The 18,203-nt window shown below is 34.5% G+C and overlaps 1 protein-coding gene across 1 annotated transcript in view; it reads left to right on the top strand.

The window, feature by feature from the left end:
- The first annotated feature begins 47 nt into the window (after positions 1-47).
- Positions 48-18,203, top strand: part of LOC140154885 (armadillo repeat-containing protein 3-like) — a 65,794-nt gene continuing 47,638 nt past the window's right edge. Inside the window, 11 exon segments of the mRNA XM_072177535.1 lie at positions 48-192; positions 4,315-4,408; positions 5,552-5,669; positions 6,628-6,753; positions 7,252-7,320; positions 8,549-8,750; positions 9,261-9,429; positions 10,577-10,760; positions 12,748-12,814; positions 12,816-12,901; positions 15,008-15,102. Of these exon segments, the coding sequence (XP_072033636.1) occupies positions 4,361-4,408; positions 5,552-5,669; positions 6,628-6,753; positions 7,252-7,320; positions 8,549-8,750; positions 9,261-9,429; positions 10,577-10,760; positions 12,748-12,814; positions 12,816-12,901; positions 15,008-15,102 (1,164 nt within the window). The 5' untranslated portion in view covers positions 48-192; positions 4,315-4,360.

Below are 18,203 nucleotides of genomic sequence, written 5' to 3'. Positions count from 1 at the left end.
CATATTGTAATTGATTATTCATCAAATTATAAAGACAAATAAAATGTATTTTGTGTACCAATCATCGCTAAAGATGCTAAATAAACGTTGACCTTCTTGACCAGTGCGCAAAATGATGACGTCATGTAGCAACAACACAAAACAAGTCTGCATGTGAAACAGCAATTGAAAGTTGCAAGGAACAGAAAATTGGTAAATATTGCTTATTTTAAGATCAAAATACTTGGATGCCATTATTAATTCCTTGTAATGTATGCGAGCATTTAAAACAAAGATAATAATTAGTACCCCATTCAATACCCCTTGACTTTTGCCCTTTTTTTGCTGGTAAGAGTTATTAAACTTAAAGCTTACCTATCACATCATATCCATGCCAATCAATGCATCATTATGATCATCATGTCTGATAATTAAAGTCTTGTTCAGATTTCCTTTTACAAATTAAGTGTACTGCTAGCTGTCTAGCCCGTATTATTTTGCACCAGGTCCAATGCACACGCTTGACGCCACGACGATACGCTGATGGTTAGCTCTGTCAAAGCCTCAAAGGAACCTCCTTGGCTTGCCCTTGGAAGTTGGAAAAAACTATAAATTTAATTTTTTATTACTTCCGTGGTCCAGGTACGCGCTGGTGAATTGAAATCGCGTAGAAGTGACAAGATCAGTACTACGGCTACGCGCCGCACCGACGACCAATGGGTGCGTTGATCAGCCAATCGGTGTGATTGTTTATTTCTGTGACTGTGTGTACGCTTGGCGCACAGCTTGGACCACGGAAGTAATAAAAAATTAACTTTATGATCAACATGTAGGCCTACATGATGTTCATCCAGCATTGTCCAGTCATTACCAGCATGACCAGTGCATCATGTACTATTATTTTTTCCAGATTTCCTTTGACAATTTTAAGCGCATTGACTACTGCTAGCCGTCCAGCACATATTATTTTCCACAACTCTTCAGGTCCTATGCATTTGTTTGCAAATGCTTGACGTATACACGATTTTTCCGATGGTTAAAAATGCATAATATTAATAAAAGGAACCTTGCCTGAATAATTGTATTCTGTCGGTCCGTGCCACATATCACTTCTGGTTGATGATACAACTCACAGTTGAGTGAAAACAAGTCCTTGGTTCAATTTTTGTGGATGATTTCTGTCATTCCATTGCTGTTGTGTGTATCATTCGTTCTCATATGGTCGCATGTCATGAATTGGTCATCTTTTGTGTAACATAGTGTTTTAATATGATAAAAATATCACCAATCTTGATTCACTTCAACACAACTTTTAATGAATACATTTAAGACCATTAAAAGTATACATTTCTGGAAAGCTTATATTACAAGGATGCCAAATCAACAAAGTATAATATCATAATACAGGGTGGGTAAGAAATATACAGGGTGGAACATGAACAAAATTAGCATCTTTCGTGTCATGGTAAACCCGGGGGTAAACCCCATAGTTTCTTTTTCTGAAAGCTATGTAGCTCAAAATAAATATGGATTCAGAAAGACATTGCATGGGCCCTTCCAACAAATTAGGAAGAAAGAGTTTGGTATCCCTTGCGTTAAACATACAGGGTGGTCAAAAATTGAAAAATAATTTTACAATTTGTATGACATTATCAATCAAAACTTTTTTCCTCCATGTCTGGCACTAAAACTAATAGCATAATTGAATTCCTCATCAAATTTCCTTAAAAATATGTGTACTTTTGAATAAGCAGGGTGACTCGATCAAGAGATAGGCCATTTAGAAATGTCGGAGCATTACGTACACACTTTGTACAGTAACATATAGGGAAAACTGTCTTAATTAGTATTTAATTAGGCAATTAATTAGTTACATCTTTTGTTACAGTTGATCTACTATGAGGTAGATTAACAATCCAGGATGATATATGTGCAATTTGGTGTCCATGCTAGTTGTACTTTTTAAGATACAAAGGTTTGAAGTTTGCCATATTTTCACAATTTTGTGTACAACCCTATGGGGCTCACCCGCCTGCTCACCCGCCCCAGCTCCTCCATTGACACATCTTACATATTGAAGTATAAATCTCAAAGTAGTTGTCTAATTGACTTGGGGTTTTTGCATTTGACAAAGAACATAATTATCTACAAAATGACACCAAACTTTCTAAAATAGGTATCATACTTTTAGAATAAACTAAACTTGAAGTGGGAAGAAAGCATTTTCATGTTACGGCTCCTCCATTTTTGGGTGACCTATTTGTGACATGCGACCATATACATGTAGTCAGTAGAATCAAACAAGTTTCTAAGTCTGCAGAGTGGAAGTTACTTACTTGATTTATCGTTTTATATAGTAACAAACTGACAAATAAATTCCATGGTCGAGTGTTAGTTTTTCCGATTTTGAATTTGGAGTTATGTATTATACATGTAGGGGCAAGAAATCCAGTTACTACATTGGAATTTCAGTGACTCAAGAAAAGCGATATGTTATTTATGATAAGAAAAGAGGTACCGCTAGAATGTACCTTATTTCTTAACATAAAAATATCCACTTGTCTTGAATCACTGAAATTTCAGTGAAGTATAATTGGATCCCTTGCCATTGCCCCTATAATATATACATAACTTTTGTTACCAGTGTGTAGTTATTTTTTTGAGAAAAATGCAATATTAGTCACAAAATTTATCAGGGGGATAATCCCGTAGGTAATCCTATCACATCTATTCATAGTCCTTTATTCTCCATATCCCAGTAGTTATAGACATCCACTTGAAATATCCTATGATGTTATGTGTTTGGATTCGCTGATGCATGACACCGTCAAAAGCAATGGTACGGTAGTTCAGAAGTAAACACAGCCGATCACGACGGGCGATCGCATGAAAAATGTTGCTAAAATAATTGCACTTCAACAAAATTTTGGATTGTTCAAAAAAGACAATCTTTACTCAAAAGATACAGTTGAGTGAGGCATCAAAATAACTTTCATCCATTGATTTTCAACAGTGATTTTTTTTAAATCAATGATTTTTAAATAAACTTTTTCATTTTTTTCCATTTTTGTTCAATTTAAGTTTATAATTTCTTCCTTAAATTGACTGTTTTACTAAACTTTTTCATTTTTTTCCATTTTTGTTCATTTTATGTTAATTTCTTCCTTAAATTGACTGTTTTACTTCATTCCTAGTGCTTCTACAACTTTTGGATACAATTAAAATACCTCTATCATGTTATTTTACATAAAATTGCTAAACATTTATCTTCAAGGTGCAGATTTCAACAGGTTTTTCCCCCTGATTTAATCAATTTTTTTCTGTCTGACCTATATGCTTCACTCTATAGTTTGATCAGCTCATAATCGACGGGACTTGTTAGGCTTTTACAACTACGCCAAAAAGTAGACCGACGTTTAGAGTAGTTGACCTGTAGTCTATAAGAATAGGACTTCAATTAATAATTTGTGATGCTTCTGGCAGAGATGTCACAAGACAATATCAAAATAAAATATTGATATAAATCTGTGATATTATGAGGCCGCCGATTATGAGGTAATCAAACTATAGCAGGGTGTAATATACTCGAGACACAAATTACATATTATGGAAATAAATGATGTAAACCCAAGAAATTATGAATGAAATAAATATATTTAAAGCACTAGTAAAAGCAGTAACAATTTGAGATAGCATGTACAAATATATATCTACTGAAGACAATTTTAGCCTTACAAAAATCAAAATGCTAGTTACTTAAGATAGTATTCATTTTAAGTGGGTCATATATGTGACCATCCACCACTTAAGTGGTAGTAAAGTCGACTCTAAGTCATTTTCTGTTTATTGCAGATTTTGAAAGAATGCACTTTCAGCTTTAAAATGACACCTCAACCAGCTTCATCAGACATCTGGAAGTGAAGTTATGGTTCATCAAAGGTCAAATTCCTAATATACTTTACATAGAAATCCATATACTGTTTTTGGTTGTATCTCAAAATGGAAAATGCCGACTTTACGACCAGTTTGTGGTGGATGGGCACATATTGTTGATAGAGTAACAGATTGATCTTACAATTATCAAGAAGCTGTCTACTAAATATAACAGCAACAATATACTGAGCCTCAGAAAAATGCTCTCTATAATGGAAAAAGATCAAGTTACTAAGCCCTGAAAACCTAGTTTTTAAAAGCTATCAAGCATGTAACACAAGAAATCAGACTGTATTGACGCTAAATTGGTACTTCTTTTCTAGGGTTAACATGGATGTGACAGAAAATGTTTTCAACATTTGGCAGGTGATAAACTTTGTTTTTTTTCTGTTTTTTTTACAGAGTATTGTGAGTAGTTGAACACAAGCAATTGACATTTATCTTAACCATGGGCAAGAAAAATAAGAAGGAGGCAGAGGCACCTCCAAAAGATGTGGTAAGTATACTCACAAAGTTGATTTAAAAAGAAAAAGAAAAAATAAAGATCATTGAACTACATTAATCATTAAATTGGCACCTAAAATGAGTTATTCTTTTATTTTTCAACCAAGACATTGAACTAAGGGCTCATATTGAAATTCCCTTACACAGGAAGGTGTTCCATCCTGCCTTCTTTCCTGTGCTAGCCTTCTTTTGTTAAAATCCTGGGAAGGGTGTATCACTGATGCATATAATCCATCCGTATTATGACCGAGCTTTCATGAAGCGCGCGCTTAGCAAGGGGAATCCTGCCTTCTTTCTGTGTGAAAACGTGGTAGGGTATTTCAATATGAGCCCTAAATGGATTTGCATTGCATGAAGTAAGTTTATTTTGGTTATATTTAAATTATAGATGAAGTAACAAGAACCTCACAATGTCCACATTAGATGCACATTGGTATGCCAGGGGTGGCGGGGTCTTTGGGGCTTACCAGGTTTAGGGCCCAAAATATGGAAAATCAACCTGGGAGTCGAAATGGTTGTTGGGCATGCTTGTCCCTATTTTTAGTGAACATAATTATGTGTAATAGCAATAGTAGAAAATGAGAAATGCTATATATAATGTGACCTTCCACAACTCTCATCTCAAAGAGGATATAAGTTTTGAATTTCACATTTTGAGATTATGTTAAACTGATAGTGTAGACTTAGCTAAAAAACAGCTTTAAAATGATTTCCAGTGAGGTGAGTCAAGAGTGAGTACTGGTAATACTTTTACTCAACTTTTACAAATCAAATCTTTTAAATATATCTAAATAAGCCACAGTATTGTTACAAGAACTGTTATTTTTTTAACACATTAACTTTGCAATATATTGCTCTCACCAGAATCATATTGCCCATTTTAGTAAATTATGATAATCAAATGTAGATTTCAATTGCAATACATTTGATTTTGGATTCTTATGAATGCATTAATTGACTGGAAAATCAATGTTTTGTGTTTACATAATTTGTATACCAATTATTATATGGGCACATACAAATATTCTCCCCCTCCACCTAGATGCTACTTCAGTATCAGCACCACCTCCACCTGCCATATCATGATGTCCTAAAATAAAAGCTGTTTAAATTTGTTTACATATTTTATTTTTAGTTTGATCCTCTGCCAGTAGAAAGCAAGAAGGCAGCTACAGTAGTGTTGATGTTAGAGAGTCCAGAAGATGAGATCCTCATAAAAGGATGTGAAGCACTCTACAAGTTTGCAGAGAAATGTAAGTGTAAAATATATCACTGGAAATGATACAGATGCATATGAATACTTTGGCTCAGTGTCATGCCGTAAAAATTTGATAATAAGCATATGTGGCTGTGCCTATTAACAAGTTACTCAGACAAGAACAAATTTTTAGGCTAGTTTGATAAACTTTTTTTTTCTTTTAATTTACAAATGTTAACACAGTTATCAAAAGGAAAAACTAAAAAAGTGTAACAAACTACCCTAAAACTTGTTTTTGTCTGAGCAGCTCAGTTACATAGGCTTATTATTATTGAATGTTTACGGTTTATAGTAGTCAAAAGCCCAGTCTACCAAAAAACCTCTACAATGTATAAAGCTTTTTGATGCTTAGACTTGATTTATACAGAGAGCTGCAGTCTGTTTTTGAAAAGTTTTTGGTCAAATTGAGGTGCTGATTCCGAATCTTATGTATTATACTCTCGTAAAAGGTGTGGAAAGTCTGCAAAAGCTCAGAAGGGGATAACACAGGGATAAAGTTTCAGAGTTTGTCAATTTTGGTTGAAAAATCTACCCAAATAGTCCACTTATCCCAAAGATTCAGAAAAAAGTATCGTTTGACTCTAGCTTGTGACATACTATTCTTAAGTTGAATGCAAATAGTCAAATGACAAATATTAGGGTGTACAGGTGTCAAAAACTGTGAAGTCCTCTGATGTATACAATAAAAGATTCTGAATCAGTGCCCCTTCTGTGTAGAACCCCTCTAAATTTGTCACCATGGGCCCCTAACTCAGTCTCATAGTGAATATCCCATTTTGAGGAAATTCAAATTGATGTACAAAAATATTGTGGGTAAACAACAACAGTAACAAACTGTTGTTGAACAGCAAAGAACTGTGGAGATATATTTGTAGCATAATGAGTTACAAGACTGTGATCCTAGCATGTACTTTATGACCACTGAAGTTATTAATCTATGGTGTAATTTTCAGGTGATGAAAACAAGGCAATGATGTTAGAGTTAGGAGCTTTACCTTCCCTACTCAGGCTGATTACATCAGAGGATAAGACTGTTAGGAGAAATGCCACAATGACACTGGGAGTGATGTCTCAGAATGGTAAGTTGATGGCTCTCATTGCTTCACACATACCTTGAAATCAATAACATGATTGTTTTGAAAGTATACTGTAGTTGACATTGTAATTAACATCCCTTTTATTGTACTTTCTTGGCATGAAATTAAGACAAAACCCAAAACTAAAACCACAAAAAGATCTGGGCATCAAGTTTGTTGTACAGTTTCTTTATTGTAAATTGCAGAAATATTTTGTATTATAGAATTTATGACATGGATGGAAGGCCATCTGTTTCATTAAACTTGTTTATAAATTGAGATTTTTCTTAAAGACATTAATGAGTGCAGGGATTAACAGGGGCCATGCTCCTGAGTCCTGATCCCCTTCTTTATTACCTCATTGGAAACCAAAAATTGCCCATAAAGTTAAAATATTTATAGAAATGAATAGGCCTAACTATAAAATTGATATCATGAGTAGTGTAAAATTTTCAATTTAACAAGGTATTAATTTGATTGTTTGTATGCTTACATTTGCAGCTGAAGTGAGAAGAGCAATGAGAAAAAGTGATTGTATACAAAACATCATCAAACTGCTTGCACCAGAAGGTATGGTGATGATTTAATTATTAACCCTAACTGTACTAAACAACGCAAAAGCACAGTTCATGGGCAGGTATCCCATGCGATGTGATTGCATCATCATGGGAACAGTCATATGGTCACAGAAAGCTTTACCGGGCAAGCTACAACCCTGTGCTACAACCCCGTGCACATGTCTGGCACCTGATGAGGGGCCGGTGGTTCAAAACCGCACCCGAGAAAAAAAGTTTTCTCTTCTTCTTTCTTCCTTCCTTCCTTCTTTCCACCCCCTCGCCAAAAGCAGCTAGGGCATAAGGGGGTTAAGGAAAGCATTTGGCTAACAGATTTGTAGAATTTGTAACAAGTCACGTCACATTATCATTGACCCCATAGATAGAATTTAAGATAATAATTATTGTGTTTGTCACTCTCAACCATTATCATATCAAGGAGTTATCACACCCTTTTTGTTTTATTTTTTGTTTGACTACAACTCTGAATATTTAATTTGACCATTGAGCCGTGAGCATTTAGTGCTCATTTTGGTATGAATCGAAAGAAGAGATAGCACAACTCAAATTCAAAAGGGCCACTCGTCTGGTACAAAATACCTTAGTAATAAGATATGTAAACAAGCTAAATATTTCTTTTATTATTAAAGCAAGTAAGGGGGATAGCTTCAAAACTCAACTGGTGGTGGGTCAACTGGGAAACCACTGGTGGGTCAGCTGGGCACCCGCTGGTACACTGGGAGAGCTGGTGATCAGTGGCGTAGCGTCATAGGGGCACAGCCCCCCCCCCAATCGATTGCAAAATCCCATTGGAAAATTGCCAAAAAAAAAGATTTTTGCCCCCCCCCCATCAGACCCGTGCCCCCAATCATGCTTGGTGCTCCCCCAATTATGGTTGGTGCCCCCCCCCAATATGATGACCCAAACTACGCTACTTCATGGTGTGTATTGTTTGGAACAATAGAACAAAGTAGCGGATGGGTTTTGTAGCCATTCCTAAGTAGGGGGAAGTAGGTTCATGATGTCAAATTGTGTTCACTGTAGATAAGGTACTGTTGTTGATGATCATAATGATGCTGACAACGATGAGGATTATAGTAATAACAATAATTAGTATAAGTTGTGTGATTTGCCATTTCAGTTTTGGCTAATCAACAAACTAAATACTTAGATTAGGACTAGGCATTATCTGCAAATCAGCAACAATAAATACCTAAACCAGTGCTAATATTTCACTTTTACAGAAGAGACCCTTGTACACGAGTTTGCAAGCCTCTGTGTATCCAGCATGGCCAATGAATACAGCAGCAAGATGCAGATTATGGAACAGGATGGTCTAGACCCTCTGATTACACTACTCAGTGATGCTGATCCAGATGTACAAAAGAACACTATAGAAGCTGTGTCACTGCTGCTGCAAGACTTCCAGAGCAGGGCAGCCATAAGGTGAACCAAAAATTTGGAACTCATCTATTAAAAGAAAGGTTACATATATGCAGACGTCATGGACACATAACTTGTTTCCCTCTGGCACATCAATGTAGCATGTAGAAAGTTCTTTTCAGAACATAAAAGCATTTATTTGTCAACAAAACCAAATGAGACAGGTATTAGGAATGCAATTTTGCAGTAAAGGCCAAAATTTGCATAAGGGATGCAAAAACTTTTTTCTCTGCCAATGACATATTAGAGTATCCCCATTTCACTCCAAAACTTTTCATATCAAAAATAAACCTGATTATAGAATTTGTTATGGAAATCTGTGCCAGGTATATTTCCAAAAACATTCCTGTTTGAAGCAATATACAGGATTTATCATTCTCTCTTTTGACTTCGAGTTACATCATGAGACTTCACATTAAATGGATCAGTTCCGGAAAAAGTTGTACTTGATTCAATAAGGTCAATTGGAACTTCAATAACTGACTGAAACATTCTGTTTTCTTTATCTTGCAGAGAACTGCATGGATTAGAACCACTATTGGAACTATTGAAATCAGAATACCCTCTCATCCAAGAATTATCTTTACGTAGCCTTGAACTATGCACACAAGATGGAGAGAACAGAGAAGCACTTAGAGAGGTAGAAGGCTTAGAGAGACTTGTAGATTTCATAGGAACCAAGGTAGTGTATTAAAATGTACTAAAATATTTTTTTTTAAACACACACAGGGATTTATAACACACAACTTATATCCACCAAGAGGATCTCTCTGTTGTTGAGTCTAAATGCATCTATTGAGATGAACTGGATAAGAAGGGACAGGAATGTGGGAAGAGGTCCTATTTTATAATGTAGGAGGAAAAGCAGATTACCCAGGGTTATGCAGTGTTTTTCTTACTCTATGCAGAAGATTATAATTGTGTTTATTTGTATACACTGTCAACATTTTTGCTATTTTGACCCCTGCCCCTGCCAAAATAAAAAGTGGGTACATTTTATATAACATATTTCTCATGTTCGAAACTGGATGTTTTTCAAATTTATGCCAAAACTTCATCTTTCTGATGTAAAAGTAGGAATTTTTTCTCAAGCTTTTACATATAGACACTTGTCAGTGAGAATCATTTGGGTTGAAAAAGGTAGTTTTACAAGTAAAAATATAAGTGTTATAAATAGTGGAGTGATTAGTGGCACACCCATGTTAGGTAATGACAATATATGTTTTGGAACTGAAATCTGGTATTACCTGGTATAACCATTTGAAAGTTATTTCAGATAACTATAAGTCCAAAAAAAATCGATTGATTTATTTTATTATTTTTGTCACAGATGTGTGACCATACTCAAGCTTACTTAATTTTTAAGATTCATACCATAAATGAGTATGTGAAGCAGCTTTATTCAAAAGTTTATCTTCCAATAGTGCAAACTTTGTACAAAAGTTGTGCAAAATGGGTACAATATTAGCAATTTTAGTGTTGAAAATTAAATTGTGTTTTTCTAGAACTTGTGAATGTGAACACATTTGAAAAGAAAATATGAAATTTAGGTGATGTTTAAGACTATCCTTGCAAGAACACAGCAGGTCAAAATATGGTTAGCAGTTGAATGTAAACACATAAAAACCTGACCTTTTAATATCGCTAATTTTCTCAATAATTTGGGAACATGTGGAATCTTTTTTAGGTATGTTATTCAAAATCCTCTGTTCATTAACATGATATAACATGCATAATTCAAACAATAGATAACCTGGCTTATGGCCAAAGTTGTAACCCTTACTTAGTGTGTAAGTCAATGCAAAGTTTGTTGTGGTCTGTACCAACAGGAATATGAAGAGCTCCATGTCCATGCTCTACTGGTCTTATCCAACTGTTTAGAGGATGTGGAGAGTATGGAATTGATACAGAGTACAGGTGGCTTGGAGAAGCTTCTGGCATTTGCCGCTGAGTCTACTTTACCAGATGTGCAGATGCATGCCGCTAAAGCTATGGCAAGAGCTGCCAAAAATAGTAAGTTTAATATATAGTTGGCTCTATTGTAGTATTACTGGTCAATTTTGAAGACAGCAAGTGTGAAGTAGGTCGAATATGTGAGTAACTTATTTGTGTGTCTCTGGATTACAAGAGCTATACAGTGCAAACAGGTTCTTTTGTATTCAGATTCAACTTTATTTAGCCACAAAGGGCCTACTGTTTATTAAGAAAAGCAACAGTGTCCAGAAATCCTGTCACCCAATTATGTGATTTGTCTTCAACTACTTTCGAAACAGTAGAGTGATTGGATGGAAACATTTTCACTTGAAGTATATCTGGATTTTCAATGGACGTAGTTAATATGTGACATAATCTGGTCCATGGGGGCCAAAGGAGGCATTTTTGACAATTGAGTTACTATAATTATTACCTTATACAACCATTAAGCTATCATATACTGAAAACACAGAAGATCTTGTGATGTCTATTTTCCTATGTATTTTATTGTTTTTTACTCCATATTTTTGCCTATATCTCAATTTCAAATTTGCCGCCTTTGGCCCCCATGGACCAGATCGTGTCACATATGCCATTTAATGACAATTAAAAAATAATAATAAACATATTGTTAGAAAAGTACTGCTACTACCAATTTACTTTGAACTTGTGCCATAAAGTGCTTCAGGTTAAGATTGTTTACATTTTAAGGTGTTTGATTAATTAAGTTTTGGTACTTCAGGTTTTTTAGTTTACAATTTTTGAGCTTGTGATCAAGTAACATTGATCAACTAAGTTGGGAGATCTTTTCTCAGGCAACTGTATGTGCTTGCCTTTGGCAATTGTGCCATAAAGTTCTGAGATTGAGATTATTTATAGTTCTATCCAGGGTGTGCAATCAGGTTTGGGTGCCTGAGGTTTTATCTTACAGTCCTTGAGATTTTGATCAAGTTACAGTAATCAACTTGAGACACATCATGGTCAACATATATGGCTATATTACATTTCTTGTATTACAACCAGTAGGCTTGTGTAAAGGAACTCATGGTTCTGCACAAAATTAGATCAGACCATTCCATTTGATATCCATACACACCCTATGGAAGACATGACCTTAATCTGCCACACAGGGGGTGTAGATTTGAAATGGAGTCATCCATACAGGTAACCTTTGAAATTCACACTCCCTGTGTGAATGATTAAGGTCATATCTTCTATAAGGGTGTATATGGATTTCAACGGGCATATAGCTCAATTTGCCTAAGTGCTCCACATGGTCAGCAATCATAACAAGACCAATTTGATCATAGTTACTCATGTTTTAGTTTTTGGTGAAACAGGTCTTGAAGTAAATCAGTTTGAATGTCTCCTATCATATCATCATCTGATAACTTGCGTATGTTGAGCATATAGTGTTAAATTTTGCCTGCCTTCATCTGCAGACTTTTTTTTGACACATGGATTCAATAGGTTGTTAGATGTGTGGTTTCAACTCAACACACAAAAATAATGTGTGGCTGAGGGAATAGAGAAAGGCAGAAACCATATGAATAAACATTCAAATAATAAGAACAGTTTTGAAATAGAGTGGCTTCCTCTCTGAGCAATATTTCAAGATTTCTGACCAATTTAGATATTTTCACGTATACATGATATATCAGATATATTTGCTTGAATTTTGTCCCAACGAATGAGTTGAAATAACATAATATAGGTGTTTCTTTCCATAGCGCATGCGTTATCAATGAATCTGATTGCTGATCCCGAGATTGATCTCAAAATCTCGGCTTTTGTCCGAAATATTGCACCTTGGGCTTTACTTTTCACAGAGAATTTTAGCTTGTCAATGTGCATCACAATCGTATAAAAATCACAATTTTAACAAAAACAAAAAATAAGGGCATCCTCTGAGCAAATCTTACAGTACTGCTTTAAGATAATATTAGAACCAATCAAGTTGCTATATACCTTTTCTTTGTCAACCAACATGAATAAACATTATTATTGGGTGCCATATTTATTCCAGGTGAGAATTGTAAAATTTTCCATGAGCAAGAAGGAGAGAAGACTCTAATAGCTTTGTTGGATTCGAAAGTCCCCCTCAGTACAGGCTGGGGCAGCACAGGCATTGGCTACTATGGCGGAGAGTGCTGTTTGCAGGCTTAGCATAGCTGATTTTGGTAAGTTACTGACTTTAAGGAGTGTTTATAACCCTCACCCCTCCCTCAACTTGGGTGCTCAAATGTTTGCATACATTTGCCTAAAATTGGGCTTGTTTTGCTCAAAATGGGCACATTCACCAAATTTCTTACTTGGTGTCTAGTGCGTTTCTACACCTCCATGTAAGATTGATGGGATAAGTTTAGTTTTCACTTGTGGGAGCAAATGTCTGACCAAATTGAACTGCATCAGTTTAGCAATAAAACTCAACTTTGATGCCAATGCTATCAAATCCTCAACTTAATTTCATGAAAATAATACCAGTACATTTTTGCCAGTGAAATTGTACCATATTCATACCTTTAAATGTCCAAAGAAATGTGCATTTCATTTTCTGAAATATGATTATGATGATGTGACTCAACACAAATAAATCAAGTTTATCTTTGCAAAGATTTTATTATCATCTTATTCTACATGAATCAAGAAACATTTGATTTATGAAAGCAACAGTTTTGTCTTTGCTATGTTTGATTGCTAATCATCTGATAAAAATTCAATGGTAGACCAAAAGTCAGGCATGTTTGTTCTGGCCCAACTCCTTTCAGGAGGTAGATCAGTTGATTGTTAAGAGCAGAGGAGAAAAGAAAGTGAACAAATTAGTGAATTTGATCAATCAATCAAGTACATTGCATCGCTCTAATAAAAAAAAAGCATCACATTTAGAGTTAAATACAAAATCAATGTTTAGAATTTCATCAAGAACAAAAGAGAAAGAAAAGTGAACAAATTAGTAAAATTGATCAATCAATCAAGTACATTGCATTCACAAGTAAAAATCCGACACATTTAGAGTTTAATACAAAATCAATGTTTAGAATTTCATCAAGAATAGAGGAGAAAAGAAAGTGAACAAAATTAGCAAAATTGATCAATCAATCAAGTACATTGCATCTCACAAGTAAAAAAAAAAGCATCACATTTAGAGTTTAATACAAAATCAATGTTTAGAATTTCATCAAGAATAGAGGAGAAAAGAAAGTGAACAAAATTAGCAAAATTGATCAATCAATCAAGTACATTGCATCTCACAAGTAAAAAAAGCATCACATTTAGAGTTTAATACATAATCAATGTTTAGAATTTCATCAACAGGCATGTGATTTTTCCGCGGATTCACGGAAATCCGCGGATTTGAGACCAAAATCCGACCCCCCTGAGATCAATGTAAATCAGTTGAGACATTTTGGGGGGGGGGTTGGGGTAGGGCCCCCCTCTAAGCTCCTGAACATTGGCAAAGAGCATCTCTCTCTTTTTTAACAAACTTCTTGTTTTGGCCGTGTGCGCCGTGGTTGCCAAGACGTAAGGCAAATACCTGCTGAAAAAACACGCAAAAATTTGCCCAATGTGTTTTTCCTGCGAAAATGAATGGAAAAACTGCCGATTATTCATGAATTACTATTTTAAAAGTCGCACAAAAGATGGTTTTATAGCTCGTATGGAAAAAAAAAAAAAAACGCTATTGTAATTTTACTAACGATTTCTATGATTGGTCCATTTTGACGTCACTTGCATAGCTCAAGTAAAAAAAACATCACATTTAGAGTTAAATACAAAATCAATGTTTAGAATGTCATCAAACATTAGAATTTATCCTTTTTTTTTAACAGGAATTACTTAAAAATTGGTTTTTTTTTTAATTTTGAAAATGAACAAGAATCAACTTTGGTGAATACAGATCCTTTTACAAGAATGATTCAGACCAAACTTCTGACCATACCTTCTTTTTTATTATTATTCCTATAAACAAATATGTTATTATTCCTATTCTCATATTGAGAGCACGGTGGCATCCAACTCATATCATGAACTTGCGAATTCAAACCCTGTCAGGGCCAAAAGGTTGCATCCTTGGGTAAAACACTTATCTTACTTGTTACACACCACCCAGGTGTATACTGGGGAGCTGTTATGGGTAGTCATTCCAATGCCATTGTTGTTGGCAGCCACATGGTGTGATATATCCTAGTGGCAGCAGAATAAATGTAAAGTGATTTGAGGTGCAATTGAAAAAATGCCGAAATTTATCTTGATGTTCTTTATTTTACTATTGCATTGCATTACAGATGGTATTGGTCCATTAGTAAAGTTATTGAATAGCAACAATGGAGATGTGGCAGAGAGTGCATCGTTAGCTCTTGCAAATCTAACCACATCACAAGTAAGTAGATTTTATACCACAAATAATGGAAATGTGTGTCATTGTGTCATAGTATCAATGTAGGTATACTTTGGTCATGATTTGCCATGTTAGGACAGTGTAGTATTTTGATGTTTTCTGTGCATTTGCCATTTTGACACACATCAGAAAAAATGTGCTGCAGCGACAAAATGGAAAGAAGTAGAATGAAGCCTTTAACAATTTCAGTTCATTTTATATGGCATTAACATCAAAATTACATTAAAATACATAGTACTACACAAAAAACAACATTAAATTTTTGTTAGCACCTTATTTACAGATACGGACAGCTTACTGGAAACCAGACAAATTTTATTTTAATGCCTATTACACTACATGTTGTCAAAATTAAATGAAAATTGTTTAACCAAACCAAATCATTCTTACATCCTATTAATGTCACATAAAAGTGGACCAAGTTGACATATTAAGTCCTACACTGCTAGTGCAGTAATTCTATATAATAATGAATAAATGTAATAATCCAGTTTGTCGATGTACATTTGAAGTCTGGATCTGGATCATTTATACTACCAATTAAGCAGTAGATCAGCATCACACTAGTGTTGACTTGACCAAGACCATGACTGATTGGTGGTGAGCATGAAGATTTGAGTCTGGTTTGTTCATTGCAGAGTGCCCTCTACTGATCATTGATTGCGTAAAGAGGCAAGGTCTCCACCCCTTACTGATGACTAATGGTTCAACCGTCTTGTTGTCATGACTGTTGATCAGCCAATCATCATCATTGTTTTCACTTTTGCATATGCTTGATGCACAGCACAAACTACGGAAGAAATAAAACATTAACTTTAATGGCATTATGATCATTTGACATCCAAAATGATATTTAAGATTATCTTATGAAATGTGTTAGTATTTTGTTTTAGTCACTATAAAATCAAGTAATTGGTAAAAAAAGACCTTTAAACTCAAAATCAGAAAAGGTCCCATTTAAGATTTTTAGTTGGTCCATACCTTTTTTATCTTGTGCATTTCTTTATAATACCATGGTAGTTTTGTTTTTTACAACATTTACTTCTGTTTTATCTATTAATGGCCAAGATACACTAGATATCTCATATAAAGTTTCCAAAAATACAACCAAGGCAGAAATTCACTTTTGTATGAACATATACTTTTAAAGTGATAAACAAAAAACAGTCATTTTGCCAGCAAAATAAATGTCAATTTTAATATCCTTAAATAAAAACCAAACCTTAACCAAAGAGAATAAGGCGAACAATATCAAAAAGAGTGACCATGTATGAAGGCAGGATGCACTATTCTCAACACATGACAGAATAAAAAATACATATTTGGTCCATGGGGGCCAAAAGCGGCAGATTTGAAACTAAGATAAAGTCAAAAATATGGAGTAAAAAACAATATAATACATAAGAAAATACACATCACAAAACCTCATAACTTTAGAATCAAGTATGCTAGACCTTAAGTGTTTTCAGTATATGATAGCTTAATGTTACTACAAAGTAATAATTATTGAAACTCAATTTTCAAAAATGCCTCCTTTGGCCCCCATGGAGCAGATCGTGTCACATATAAGGGTGCTATTGCATAGCCCCATTACCTACGTTACTTGTGCTATTGCACTTAAATTATATATGAAGAAAACATTTTCTAGTTGAATTCATTAAACTCAAAGTATATTCTGTCAAAATTTTGATATGACATACGCCATTCATACAAGGGTGCTCTATCGTACATACATGAAGAAAACATGAAGAAAACATTTTCTAGTTGAATTCATTAAAACTTGTCTATTCAAAATATTGATCACGGGGTTGGTGTTACGTTTTAGGTGTCAAATTTTAAGGACTATAGATCTCTTTAATATAAATGATTACTACCGCTTCATTCAGTAGTCTGTCCCAGTATGTTGTCTGTTCCAGGATTTGCAATATGTGACCTACTCTGACAAAACCAGGAACAAGTTGCATTTTGGACATTTCATGATTTAATTATAAATGAAAGCACTAGAAAATAGGCTTTAAAATAATACAAAAATTATAAATAGCATCAATACTTATCAAGATATGGATAATTTTGGAAATGATACCTTTTTTTTTGCCTTATTGCTATTATAAGTAAGTTTAGGAGGAGGGGGAGGGAGTAAATCAGTACATCAGTACATCAATCAGTACATCAATAATGTAAAAAAAGGAAGCTAAGATAATGTTAACAGAATTAAAAGGGCATTTCGTGATCCACAGCCTCATCCCCCACTTTTCTCAAAAAAAGTTGAGATTTTTATATCACTGGAAACCTCTGGCTACATAATGTTTATGTACAAAATATTTCTTGCAGATTAATTTGTTAGCAAAGATATCGTGAAATTTTAATTTCGTTCTGGTGCACCAGAACGAAATTACAATGCATTGTCTATGGAGCAGTGTAATACACATAATCATGCATAACTCATGAATAAAATCGGAATCAACTGAAATTTTGGGAATAGGTTTTTTCGTGGATATCTAATGAAAAATGACATAAATAGAGGATGCTAGGATCACGAAATCCTCCTTTAAACCACATGCAAACCGGAAATCACAAGCTAAGTAGGAAATTTAAGAAATGGCAACAACATATGTAGAAAAAAAAAGCCAAATAATACATTGGTTAAATAAATAAATAACATGGAAACAGAAAATTACAAACTAAGCAACAAATATTTAAAAAATAATGGGAACAAAATAGGCCCATGTAGAAGAAACTGAAAAGAAAGAAAAAGCTAGAAAGGAAATGCAAGAAGGGACAGGTTTAGATTAATAAAATTTAAATTTTCAATGAATCTACCTGTTCAGTAATTCCTCCTGTTTAGTGAACGCTTCCATTTACTCAACCAGCGGGCACCCGCTGGTATTAATAAGTCTTGCATAAGCAGCAGCTTATGATTTCTTTCTTCTGTGAACATGGGAGTAACCTGTTTTGTTCTTTTCGTTAACTTCTATGATGAATGCATAAGCAGGAACATTTTGATCTTGTTTCACCAGCGGAAATTTTTTTATTGTTACTTTTATTCAATTTCACCTTAATTGAGCTTGACAACATTGTAAAGA

This window comes from Amphiura filiformis, chromosome 6 (genome assembly GCF_039555335.1).
Source record: "Amphiura filiformis chromosome 6, Afil_fr2py, whole genome shotgun sequence".
Taxonomy (NCBI): domain Eukaryota; kingdom Metazoa; phylum Echinodermata; class Ophiuroidea; order Amphilepidida; family Amphiuridae; genus Amphiura; species Amphiura filiformis.
This window is presented reverse-complemented; position numbering and strand designations above follow the sequence as displayed.